The 12,158-nt window shown below is 47.6% G+C and overlaps 5 protein-coding genes across 6 annotated transcripts in view; 3 read left to right on the top strand and 2 right to left on the bottom strand.

The window, feature by feature from the left end:
* Nucleotides 1-12,158, top strand: part of LOC111596255 — a 129,354-nt gene that overhangs the window by 37,415 nt on the left and 79,781 nt on the right. The window lies entirely within an intron of this gene.
* LOC111596251 lies at nucleotides 294-1,581 on the top strand. The gene has a single exon (XM_023310384.2). It carries the CDS (start codon nucleotides 334-336, stop codon nucleotides 1,513-1,515), a length of 1,182 nt encoding a protein of 393 aa, XP_023166152.2. The 5' UTR covers nucleotides 294-333; the 3' UTR covers nucleotides 1,516-1,581.
* On the bottom strand, nucleotides 1,673-8,624 carry LOC111596250. Of its 2 annotated transcripts, none has more exons than XM_030224975.1 (13): nucleotides 8,492-8,624; nucleotides 6,729-7,476; nucleotides 6,423-6,668; nucleotides 6,191-6,360; nucleotides 5,730-6,131; nucleotides 5,490-5,663; nucleotides 5,058-5,426; nucleotides 4,844-4,991; nucleotides 4,545-4,780; nucleotides 4,177-4,492; nucleotides 3,846-4,107; nucleotides 3,663-3,783; nucleotides 1,673-3,595 (listed from the first exon to the last, which is right to left on the bottom strand). In XM_030224975.1, exons 2-13 carry the CDS (start codon nucleotides 7,328-7,330, stop codon nucleotides 1,743-1,745), a joined length of 4,899 nt encoding a protein of 1,632 aa, XP_030080835.1. In that variant the 5' UTR covers nucleotides 7,331-7,476; nucleotides 8,492-8,624; the 3' UTR covers nucleotides 1,673-1,742. The 2 variants fall into 2 exon arrangements, with proteins under 2 accessions (XP_030080835.1, XP_023166150.2); XM_023310382.2 differs by lacking the exon at nucleotides 8,492-8,624 and having other exon boundaries at nucleotides 5,490-5,546; nucleotides 5,613-5,663; nucleotides 6,729-7,483.
* On the top strand, nucleotides 9,200-10,582 carry LOC111596257 (39S ribosomal protein L1, mitochondrial). Its single transcript, XM_023310392.2, has 3 exons — nucleotides 9,200-9,503; nucleotides 9,563-9,872; nucleotides 9,932-10,582. Exons 1-3 carry the CDS (start codon nucleotides 9,313-9,315, stop codon nucleotides 10,499-10,501), a joined length of 1,071 nt encoding a protein of 356 aa, XP_023166160.1. The 5' UTR covers nucleotides 9,200-9,312; the 3' UTR covers nucleotides 10,502-10,582.
* LOC111596258 (GDP-fucose transporter 1) lies at nucleotides 10,645-12,108 on the bottom strand. Its single transcript, XM_023310393.2, has 3 exons — nucleotides 11,967-12,108; nucleotides 11,166-11,889; nucleotides 10,645-11,097 (listed from the first exon to the last, which is right to left on the bottom strand). Exons 1-3 carry the CDS (start codon nucleotides 12,041-12,043, stop codon nucleotides 10,885-10,887), a joined length of 1,014 nt encoding a protein of 337 aa, XP_023166161.1. The 5' UTR covers nucleotides 12,044-12,108; the 3' UTR covers nucleotides 10,645-10,884.

Genomic DNA, 12,158 nt, shown 5'->3' with positions numbered 1-12,158 from the left:
AAAAACTCAGCTAAATAAATGGAAACAAACCCCATTCAACTGAAATCAGATACGATTTGGTAAATAACTAGTTTAAAGCTTTAAGCGCTCGATTAGTTAATTTCACTTCTTGGATAATCCATGTTCTATGTATATTTATGAATTTTATTATTGACTACTTGAAGATTAAAAGTTTGTTGCGAATTGGCGCGCGATAGGCATAAATAAGATTAACTTCATCTTATCAAACTATTTAAGAAAATCCAAGTGTGGTCGTTGATAAGATTTGCAGTCCACGATAGCGCGAATGGACGAAAGAGTCCAAACGGCCCAAAGTGGACTGACTGCCAGTTGATGTACTTCATTCGAGGCAGCGATATGGTGAAAGTTTCTGTGCTGCTGCCACTGCTTGGCTGCCTGCTCCTGGGCAGCGCTTGGGCACATCAGGAGTTGAGCCATCTGCTGGCGCAACAAGAGAAGGATTTGGGTCTGTCTGCCACAGAGGTGGAAGCCTTGCGACCATTTTATCGCGAGCTTCAAGCACAGCATGACTATCTATACAGTCTGTCTATACAGAACGGCGATGGCAGTGCTCAGCTGGCGCTGCCCAAGGTCGAGCAGTTGGACGACACCTATGTGAAGGTCTTTGATGAATTCCGAGAGCAGTTTAAGGGCTACTTAAGCTACAATCCCAGCATTGAGTACGACACAACGCTGCCCACGTTGGAACAGCTGGTCGGACAGCCCAGTGGCGACTTTACAGCTGAGGAGCTGCTGGAGTTGCAGGATCTGCTGGATGTACTACAGGATGTCATCGATGAATCGCAGCTGGGCATCAACCAGCTTGTGGCACGCGCCACAGACTTGGAAATCAATTTGCTGAAGCTGAACAAACCGAAGATTGTGTTAGCTGCCATTGCTGGCTTGGAGGCGATGTGGCACCTCTGGGGACGTGCCTCGCAAGCCGCCTATTGCAGCTATTCCCATGTACCACAGTTCACGGAAGCACTGCATGCCATCAACGGCGGCGTTGATTGCTACAGCCACACCATGGGGCTAATACTGAAAATCCAGGACGAAACTGTTGCGTCCGTCAAGGAGATCAAGCAAAACGTGCAGCAACTAGTGCGGATCTACAAGAAGATTGCAGCCAAGAAAACGCTGATGGGCAAAATACTCTCGGGCACACTGAACATATTCAAAGCACTGCGTCGCGTGCATGATATAATCGCTGTTGGCATCGCTGGCTACGATAAGGTCAACAATCAGTTGCCAGGCGCAGCTATGCAGTCGGTGCAATGTGGCTTGGAATTTAAGGGCAGTATTCCGCAAATGATTGAGACTGTCCAAAATCTAACTGTCTGCATTACTTTTGTGGACGCGGATAAGCCGGAATACGAGTTCCTCAAGCCGGAGGCCGAACGCTATTGGAATACCGGCGCAGAGCCAGCGAAAATAGCCCAGGAGCACGACGCTGAAGCGGCTGACGATGAGGACAACGACAATGTCGACGATGACTACGTTGACCATCGATAGGCCTGGTTAGTTGATCACATTTGAGGAGGCTAAGTCTGTGCAAAGTAAATACAAGAAAAGCTTAAATATGTAACTAAAATTGACTTCTTAGACTGCTCCTCCTAGACGCGAAGATAGCTCCACTATGAACTCGAAAGAGGCAGCAAACTTATGTGTTTAGAATTATGTTTTAGAATATATTTGGTAAGCTGTTAGATCTGGACTTCAAGGTGCTCATAAATGGCTGACTAGACGTCGCTCTCCTTGAGCTGGCGTACATACTGCTCGCTTAGTGATTTGTTGAGGCCCTCGTAGCTGGCATGCAAGTTCGATATGGCCGCTTGTGGTGAGCTTTGCGACTTGTGCACATTGCGAGCGGGCCCCGCTGTAGAAGCCGAGGGACTGGCTGGCGGGCATTCGCCACCAATAACCAAATCGGCCATCAGCGTTTGGCGACAGAGTGCGGACAGTGCACTGCCGGCTGGCATGGGGGCAGGTGGCTCCTTGGGCTTCTTGCCGCCGCGACGCAGCTTGGAGGCCAGCGTGGCAAAGCCCAGCTTGCTGGAGATGCGCGCCGAGCGGCTGACAGAACGCGGCAAACTGTCATAGGTGCTGGAGTTGCTTACACTCTCCTGATCCGTAGTCACCTCCTGTTGCGCCAGCTGCTGTCGTTGCTGTAGCTGTTCTGTCGAGCAGCCTACGTCGCCGCGCATGCTGCCCACACTGACGCTCTTGTGCAGATTCGCAGCGCTAATGGCTATGGGCGTCGTGGGCTCCTGCCTAGGCGTTACGGGCGCACTCTGCAGAAACTCAGCCTTGGCCTGTTGCAGCCGCATTGCGCGCTCAGTCAGCGGCGTTGTTGGCCGTTGGGGCTCCAAAATGGATGGTGGAAACTCGAAATGCTTTGCCTTGGTGGGCGTGAGCAAAGCCTTTCCTTTGCCCTCCAACTTGCGCTGTATGCGTGGCAGCGTGTTGTCCAGCCTGTTGGGCAATACTAGGGATGTCGCTGCTGGCCAGGCCTTGCTCACGGTGGAGCCGGAGCTGGTCTTGGCAATCTTGTGCTCAATGTTGTTACTAACTGTGGCGCTTTGCGACTTGTGCAGCGAGTTCTTCTTGTAGAGATGCGCCTTGCGTGGTGGCGCTTGGGGATGGGCCGACGTGCCCAGATGACGCTTGGAGCGCGTCAAGCATTTTATGCTATCGCTAGCAAGGGGCAGACGCACCGGAATGGCCGATCGATGCAGATCATTGGTGCTCTGGCACTTGCGCAGCTCGTCCTTGGCACGCAGAGGCGATAAGCGCTCCAAGCTTATGGATTTGTATAGACTAAGTGGACGTGGAGTCGTGTGCTTAGTCGGCATCTTCGGTCTAGGCGACTGTGCCTCCTCGACGCTATGCGTGGGACTCTCCAACTCTTTCTCTATGAGAGCTATGCCCTCGGCAGCATTGGGCTTCAGGACTGCAGTGAACAACTTGCGCTTAGTCTTCACAAACACATTCGCATTGGTGTTGTAGTTGCGCGTGTGCTGCTCTGGCAGCGGCGGTGGTACGAAGCCAGTTTGCTTGGTCGTTGGCTGGGTCGTGCTGCTGGCTATGCTTTGTGACTCCTCGATGCGTTCGCCGGGCTTGACTTTAAGCGAACTGCAAATGATTTCATCTGGCTCGGCCGACGGCGTATGGGCACCGGTTGAAATGGAGCCCAAGCGAAAATCGTCGTCTAGAGATCGCTGCTTTAGCCGAAAGTTCTTGCGGCGCATGCGACGCGGTGTCTCCAGCACACTTTGGGTATCCGCATCACTGCTATCGCTCTCGGTTTTGCTATTCTGACGTGAGCCCATCTTGCGCAGGCGCAGCTTTTTCTTAGACGCATTGACGGAGCTGCTAGCGCGGCATAGCGTGCCTGTTGTGGTGCTCGTCTCGGTCTCGTGCTCCATGGGCGAGGGTGAGGGTGAAGCGGCGCTGTGCTCGTCTAGCGTCAGATGATCGCGGCTAGAAGCATGGCAAGTTGCATAGGTTGAGCTGCTCTCCACCTGCTGTCCGTCCTCGCCAGTTATGTTGATGTCCGGTACAACATCACGGGGAAAACGATTTGTTCCGCCTTCTGCAGCGAGAGAGAGGGAGAAATATATAAAAGGTATATGCTCATTTATGGATCATGCAGAGCTTACGTATGCTCAACTTGAGGCAGAGTAACGATTCGTGTAGACCTTGAAGCTCCTCCAAGTACTCAGTCGTGCGCTCTGCCATCGTCTCCTGACAGCAGGCCTCATCCAACGGCGACTTTACAATCTGTCATATAGAAGCAAATTATATTTTAATTTGACGCTCGGACAACACTTTCGGACACGTACCAGCTCGGCCAGGCGGCCCAAGTCGCTCTGAACATCGGACACGGCATTCAGCACGCTCGGCTTCATCAAATTGTTGGAGTAGTAGAGATAAATACTGCGAATGCTTAGCAAGGCAGCCTGGCAATCGCGCATTGCCACATGCTCCACAATGTCTGCTGTGGCCTGCTTGAGCTGCGCAAACAACTCGTCGGCACGTTTCAGTGCGCCTAGCAGCGGCGCCAGGTTCGTGTGCGACTCAAAGCTCTGAACGCGACGCGAGTTGCTGTGCGAATTAATAAATAGGGAAGGCGTCATTAGCTACAGTTGGTCACCGTCGCATGCAGTAGCTTACACGTAGTCGTTGCACTGCACCTCCTCGTATTTGTAAATAGGCGTTTGCTGCTCGACCAGCGTGTGGGCGGTTACCAGCGGGGAGGCGGTGTCGTGTATGTGCTCCTCCACTTCGACCATAACGGCCTCGGGCTCGTCATACTTCTTGAACTCGTGATCCGCCGAATCTGTGCAGTCCTGCATCTCCTTGAAATCGTTCATATCGTTGAGCGACAACGATGAGGCTTGCTGCGACATGACCTGTGCCTGATTCCCGTTCGGCGTCACACTGTCCAGCGACAGCGAGCGGCTCAGCGTCGGTGAGTGTTCGGTGTTGTCTGTATATAAGAGAAAATATTATATCCACTTCTGACAAGAGGAAGAACTCACTCTTATTGCACTCCTGCCTGTTGATGAGGCCCACAGACAAAGGACTGTAGCCGGGATGCAGCAGCGCGAAGGTGGAGGCCTCTGGTCCAATGCCTCTGGCCTTCTCCCACTCATAGAGCTTGCGCGTAAATTTGCGGGAGATGCCCTCGAATTTTCTCACCTCACCATCCGAGGTCTTGACTTCAATATTCTTAGATGTATGATCCGGCGCCACAATGGCCTTCAGGCGTGCCAATCTGGAAGTAGATTAAATTGGAACTGATTCAGCTGATCCAGGCCAGGACATAGCATCTACACACTTTTCCTTGTCGTGCGGCTTGTGCTTATACCAGCGATCATCATCGGAGCCGCGCCGCGTGGACTGATTATGCTTGGAGCCACGTTTCAGGGAATCATTGTCGGAGTTGGTGCCGCCACCGGGCGCACATTTCAAGCGGTTCCATTGCTCTGTGAATTAACGTTTCACATAAGTGAATATTGGACTCGCGCAGTAGCTCACAGCTGTAGACTCACCCAGCTTTTTTTGAAACTTCTCAGGCAAATCCTTTTGGTCGGGCAGCGCGCACAAGCCCTGGCCCTCGAGCTTCAGGGCACCGGAACTCCAAAGATTCCAATCGATTTTGGGCTTTATGTCGCCGCCGCTCAGACTCTTGGCGGTGGGACTCGCTGCTGGCTCGGAACTGGCATAACAATTGGAGCTTTGCTGCTTGGCGCGCCATTTGTGCAGCTTCTTCTTGAACTGCGGCGTCAAATTCTGCTCGAGCTGTTCGGTGGACATAAGATCACTGTGTAGCAGCTGCGTGGGTGAATGCTCCTCGCTGCTGCGCTTGCCGCTGCCGCTGACGCTGCCGGGGCCGGGGCCGCCACTGCACAGCTTGACGCCTGCAAATGAATCAGGATTAGCTGTGATCGGTGGATTACCTGAATGTCTGTCGTGTGTCTTACTGCGATTACTCGCACTGGCTCGCTTTAATTCGCATTGCTTGTGCTTGAACTCCATATCTAGTTTGAGTAGTAGAAGTTGATAATGTTGAAATACTTCATCTTCGTTCTGTGTGAAAGTCTTACAGTTTGGCGTCGTGGGCTCCGAGGAAACTCCACTTGACAGTTCCTCGCTCTCTGCAAAGCCAGACGTTAATGGAAACCGCAAATATTGCCTAGGTAGCCACCAAAAAGCTCACCCACCAAATTCACCAAAGAAATCCGATAGCCTAGATGGACTGCTCGGCACCGAGGAGTTGCCCGGCGAGTTGACCTGACGCATGCGTGACATAGCTGACTGGCCGCCATCCTTCGGACTCTTGAGTGGCGAGTGCAGCTGCGGCAGATCACTGCACACCTGGTTGAGATTCAGGGGACTGGGCGGCAGCTTGTTCCGTCGACTGCTCGTCGACTTAATGTCCGCCACATGATCCTCTGGCAGAACCTCAAAGTCGGAGAAGGCTTTCGAGCGACGAAGAGATTTATTCGATGATGATTTGCTGGGCAGCGTGGACTTGGCCGCATCCAAGCGTTCATCGGTGGCAGATTTACGCAGCTCCACTTCATAGCTGGAGGCACGCGTCTCGCTCTTCGATGAATGTCGCCCTGTAATAAAACTAGCAGCTGCAACAAATAACACGGAGTAAACTAAGTAGGACATTTACGCATTGGTTGGCGACTGCCAGCTTCCATATGAAGCTCATCCAAGGAGCTTGCCGAGCTGATGGTGCCAGGCGTGCCGCCAGTTTCGCTCAAGAAGTGACCCGATGAGGAGCTGATGATGCTGTCCGCTGAGCTGCTGCCGCCAGCACCGCTTATCGGCACTTTCAAGTATCTGGGAAAGATTGCAGGATCATGTGATTATATGTCGGAGTTTAGAGAAGTAATCTTACATACCTTTCCACTTCTAGATTAAGCGGCATTAAGGAGTTCGAATCGTGGCCACCTGTGGGCGGCACATTGGCCCGCTCCCACTTGAAGGCAGCCTTTACCTTGGTCCACTTGGACACCTTGGACTTGTTGTCACTGTAGGTGCTCTGGCGGCGCAGCAAGTATGGCCGAGAGGTGCTCTTCAGCTGTCGTTCGCCCTTCAAATACATGTGTATCTCTTCCTCCATCATGGACTTACTGCGCTCGCGTATCCTATGGTGTGGCTTTCAGTTTAACCCCAGCTCGGAATATCGAAATGAAGTATGTACATACCGCTTAAATTTGCCCTGCTTTGTGGGTGGCAGCACCTCTGTGCCTAGTAGCGATTCCAGCCAGGTCAATGAGTGCTCCAATTCGAACTCGGTGTCGGCGGTGGGAGTTGAGGTTGCTGGAGCTTGCGCAGCAACGGGCACCACTGCTGCGGTTGGGGTTGACATTGATGTTGAAGCAGCATTGGAGACTGCAATATCTGTTTCCATTTCGGTGGCCGACTCTTCCTCGTTGTCCGTGATGGTGGCCAGTTTTTGCTCGAGCAGGCCCTCGAGCAATGCACAGGTGCGCGTTAGTTGATCCATGGCCTCAATGGCCGTGTTGAGTCGATTCTTGAGCGGCTCGATTGTACCCCGATCTGCTCGGTAAGGCTGGCAGAAGTGGCAGCTGTGCTTACCATGTTCACACGCGGGCAAATCCTTCTCATCGCGAAGCTTGGGCGAGGCGGAAAGGTTGCGCGCCCGAGATGCCACAGCGGGAAACTGAAAGATGTTCTCATCGGCCCGTCCACACATGGCAGGCGGTGCCGTCGGCAAGGATTCATAGTGCATGGCACTGATTCTGTGTCGCGCACGACGCGGTTTTGGCGGTGGCGCCCTATCCATTCCAAGTTGTGAAACCAGGGCAAGTCCACTTCGATTTACATGTATATATATATACGTATGTGTGTGTGAGTGTCCAGCTATGTGTGTCTATACGCGTATTTAAATGCTCAATTGGCTTTTGTTTGTTTACTCGCAGAGATACGCCACTAGAAATACACGCAAGACAAGAATATCCCACGAATTATCGAAATCAAACATTTGTTTATAAAAGAGGAAGACAAATGTGGAACGTCCGCCACACATACAGTAACGCAAACACAAACATACCCGCACACAGACACACACACACATTAACAGATATATATATATATATATATATATATATATGTATAAATTGGCAGACTTGTGTATACGTATCGTATATGGGGTAATTTGAAATGCCTTAAAGTGTAACGCTTAAAATACATGAAATAAACAATAAATTTGAAAAACGAAATTTTAGCACGTTTCGCCCCATGTGCAAAAGTTTTGGAAATATTTGAAAAATATTTATGCCTGTGTGGTCAATAAACGGAACGGAACGAACCGATTCCAAGCACCCACAAGCTGCGAGTGCACTTGATGGCACAAATTGTTGTACAAATATTTAAAAATCCAGCCATCGACAAGCCAAATAACAAATACCCGCATGAAAAATCACACAAAATCACAACAAATAGAAACAATGGCGTAAACTATTTATAAATTGCTGACACTCTTTTGTTTGGCCTGCCCCCTCCACCCCACACACTTCGTGGAGACACCCCCCATTCCCAGTTGGCGAAGAGTGCACACTTCCATTATTTCATTTTTAGGTTACACGCAATTAATATTTCCAATTTTTGGGGGAAATTGGGCCCCCAAGGTGCAGCATTGGATATGGGCGTGTGTATATGCATATGTGTTGTGCGTGTGCGTGTGCGTGTGCGTGTGCCTGCGTACATTTGTCTGCGAGTGGGGCTCATCATCTGTATATCTTAATGCCCATTACTTTCACTAGGCGTTCGTTTCGCCACTTTCAGAATGCTATATCGAAAATGTTGCCACATTGAATACACAATTTTTAACTTTATGTTCTTCAGGGCATAACATATACCGAAATACTTAATTATGGCCAAGATGCTCTAGCTGTTCTTATTTACATGTAAGAATTTGCATAATATTAAAACAACAAATAATTACTTGCACTTTTGTTATGCATACAATCCGCCCGCCCCACTACAGAATTTTCTTTTTTCTCTGTATTATGTGAGATTCTTTCGCGATTTTTTCACGCCGCGAAAGCCGTATTATGCCGTTCGTTAGTCGAATCTATTCTGAGCACATATGCACACGGCGAGCGATTGGCGTGCTTTTGAGAAAATCGGAACATTTTAATTTTATATATAGTTGCCATTGAGAGTATTGCTCTCGAGCGTCTGCCTTCCATCGTTTTCTATCAGATTGATGGAAAAAATGTGAATTGGCCACATTTTTTCAATCGTATATTTATCAATTAGATTTTAGAGATAACTTTGAACTAAATATTTAAAAATGTCCTTACAGAAATTTATAACTGCCTTTTAACTGGAGTGACTCTGCTAAATTTCCCAAAAATATCAATCACTTGGCGACTCTGCTAGGTGTGAAACTTGGATTAACAGTCAATTTACTACAATCACACTATAGAACATCTTGCAGAGAACAATTAAATTAAAATATATGAACTTTTACTTTGATAAGTAAGGGAACAAATCATTTTAAGACAACCGTGTGAAGAAAAGTATTTGCTCGGCAAATCCGCATTAGTTTCTTAGTCATTTGGAAACTCTGCAAAATTGTTTTGATTTAATTTCAACATATGATGTGCTATCGATAATTTTGTGTACGATAATTTGTCCAATACGTGATGGTCACTCTGTATTTCTGTTATGATTTTGTTCGGAACAGCCGGGAATAGTTAGAATTATATAATTATAACTTCATAAATAGCTTCAAGAATTAAAATAACATTCATAACTGAAATGTTAACACTTTTGGGAAGAATGCGTGCTCTTGCCGTACGGCAACAAACTGGAGAAGCATTCCGCTGCCTCCACCTGACCGCGGTCACGGAAGCAGCTCGCAAAGGCACTCGTGAGAAGGCACGTAAAAAAAAGGTTAAAGTGGAGGTAAAGAAAGTTGGATTCATTCCCCACAATCAGCGTGACAAGAAGTAAGTGAAAATATAGAGGGCTATACTCAGATTGCTGCTAATTATTTATTGTTTTTTAGAATTAACGTTAAACGCGCTGACAAACACGTGGATGACTCCTGGAAGCAGGTGCCCAAAGATGATGTCTACGTGGGACGCTATTATCGCTGGCCTGTTTATACAGTAGCTGAGGCCATACAATGCCATAGAGAGACGCATCACCCAAGCATGTACAATGTGCCAAATGCTTCGCTGAACGTGGAAATTGAGCTGAATATGCAAGGTGAAAAGGCAACACGATTTGTGGATAACTTCCAGCGCATGGCTATGATACCGCATAAGTTTAATCACGGCGAAGAACGTAAGATCATAGTATTCACAAAAGGAAATGTAAGTTTAAAGAAGAAGATACATAGATCTTGTGCTTACTAACTTATATATCATTTTAGGATGAAATTGTTGAAGCGCGCGAAGCAGGCGCCACACTCGTGGGCGGCGTGGAGCTAATTAAGGACATAACGGGCGGAGAACTACTGCTGTCTGATTATCAATTCATTATTGCACATCCCAACATACTTCCAGAGCTCGTTGCACTCCGTGGTTTGATGAAGCGCAAGTTTCCCAATCCAAAGAGCGAGACACTTGGCGTAAATCTTGCTGAAATGATTATTAAATTCTCGAATGGCATCAGCTACAGCGCAACTAAAGACGAATATCAGCAGAACTTCGGCTTAATTAAAGCCAGCGTGGGCACGCTGGATATGGATGTACAGCATCTAGAGGAGAATATACGTTTTCTGTTGCAGGATGTAAACACAATGAGACCCAAGCGTGATGGACGCTTTATAACTCGTGTACTACTCAAGAGCCCGCCAAGCAGTGAACAACTAAAAATTGATCCATTTGTATATATACCTGAATTATACGACAAGACTGCTGCCAAAATAAGCAGGGAAGCAAAGAACGAAGCAGAACCAGCACCGCAACAAGCACTGGAAGCGGCAACTGCATCAAATTAGTTCATAATTTATTATTGTGTACTCACATAATCGGTTGCTTTATTGCTAAATAATCCAGTTGCGCATTGATAGTCGGAATACATAGTTTACAAATAATATAATTTAAAGGAACTTTTTATTCCAATATATCAAGAGCTGTTTTATCCGTCTTTAGGTTTGCTTAGATTACGGTTTACGTATAGGTTTATATAAAGATTTAAAGATATTTGTGTGCTATGACAATAAGAGGAATTAATCGTCTTACACTTTATCAACTGACATACACTAACACACTTCGTACGATTAGAACACTGAAGAATTGCACTATATAATGCACATGTAGATAAAGATTGATGACACATTTAAATTCATTGAATTTGAATCGAATTATGGGAAATATTTGCTTAGGCTTTCAATGTTGCAGTGTTTCGCTGTTGATGCTGCTGTACCATTTCTAATTGCTTGACCCGAGTGTAAGCTGCACTTGCAACCAATACGACTATATTGGATGTCCACCAAATCACGGAACGTACATCGTTGTAATACTGCGTGGCAATAACTGTTTGTGCGCACGCCTTAGCCGTGCCGGAGATGTTGTGCGTTAGCGGTGAAGTAACCTGTAATCAGCAGATGATTGATAAGTACATATCTTTAGCAATAACACTATTGCTGTTGACTCACTAACCTTTATCTCCAAAGCTGTGACAAAGCCAATGGCAAAACCACAAAATCCACTTAGTGTCATTGCCGCCCAGAACCAGGGCGCCCACAAATGAGGGTATGCCAAAATAGTGCCAAGCTCGCCGTTTAGGATAATGAGCGGCAAAAATAAGAGTGTAGAGTAGAGATTATTATAGTAGCTCAAGAGCCATATCTCCTGGTTGACATAGCCGAGCGACTTTTTCGTTTGTATCGAGTACATGGCCAGCGCCAGAGAGCTAAGCACGCCAAATATTGTGCCACGCCAGGAAAATGCTTGCGTTAGACTCTCCTGATCCACACCTAGCCAAAAGCCCACCACAATTGTGGCACAGCACAATAAGCACTTAAAACTTGTGCGTTGTCTCAAGATGAGATAGGTCAGCACCACGCTAAACACCGTGGTGAGGGAGCGCCCAATGTAATAGAAGGCGACCGTGACATAAGCCAGCGACAGATTATTGGCACCAATCATAAGCGTGTAGAGCACTGTTAATGGGAGTAGCTTTCGAAAGGTGTCTACGTCCAGCGGATTGCCCTCCGGAAAGGTGAATACACTCGGATATTTGCGACTCAGACGACTCATTGCAAAGCAAATGATGGTGGATACAACACACTGATACCAGGACATGAAAAGCGGGGCGCCCAAATTTACAGCATCGCTGCTCAGCAGATGTTTGTTCACAAACACAGTCAATATGGAAGTGCACCTGTTCACAAAGGTAACGTGTTCAATTTTAACAAAAATAATTGGCTGAGCTGATAAGCTTAATTATTTGATACTTACCAATACAATGCTACAACAAAAAATATCTTAAGATATTTATTGACTAGCCGATTGTGCTCTTCTAAATTTTTATACATATTGTCCCGTGTTTAATGAAAATTCGTCCGTTCTTACAAAAGTACAAAAAATTGTGCGTCGTTGCACATAGCCGGCAGTCGATCAGCTGTTCACCTTAAAAATTTCCCCGTTGAG

This window comes from Drosophila hydei, unplaced genomic scaffold (assembly GCF_003285905.1).
Source record: "Drosophila hydei strain 15085-1641.00,03,60 unplaced genomic scaffold, DhydRS2 tig00008121-arrow-pilon, whole genome shotgun sequence".
Taxonomy (NCBI): Eukaryota; Metazoa; Arthropoda; class Insecta; order Diptera; family Drosophilidae; genus Drosophila; species Drosophila hydei.
Note: the sequence above shows the minus strand (reverse complement) of the source record. Positions and strands in the feature narration are given on the sequence as shown.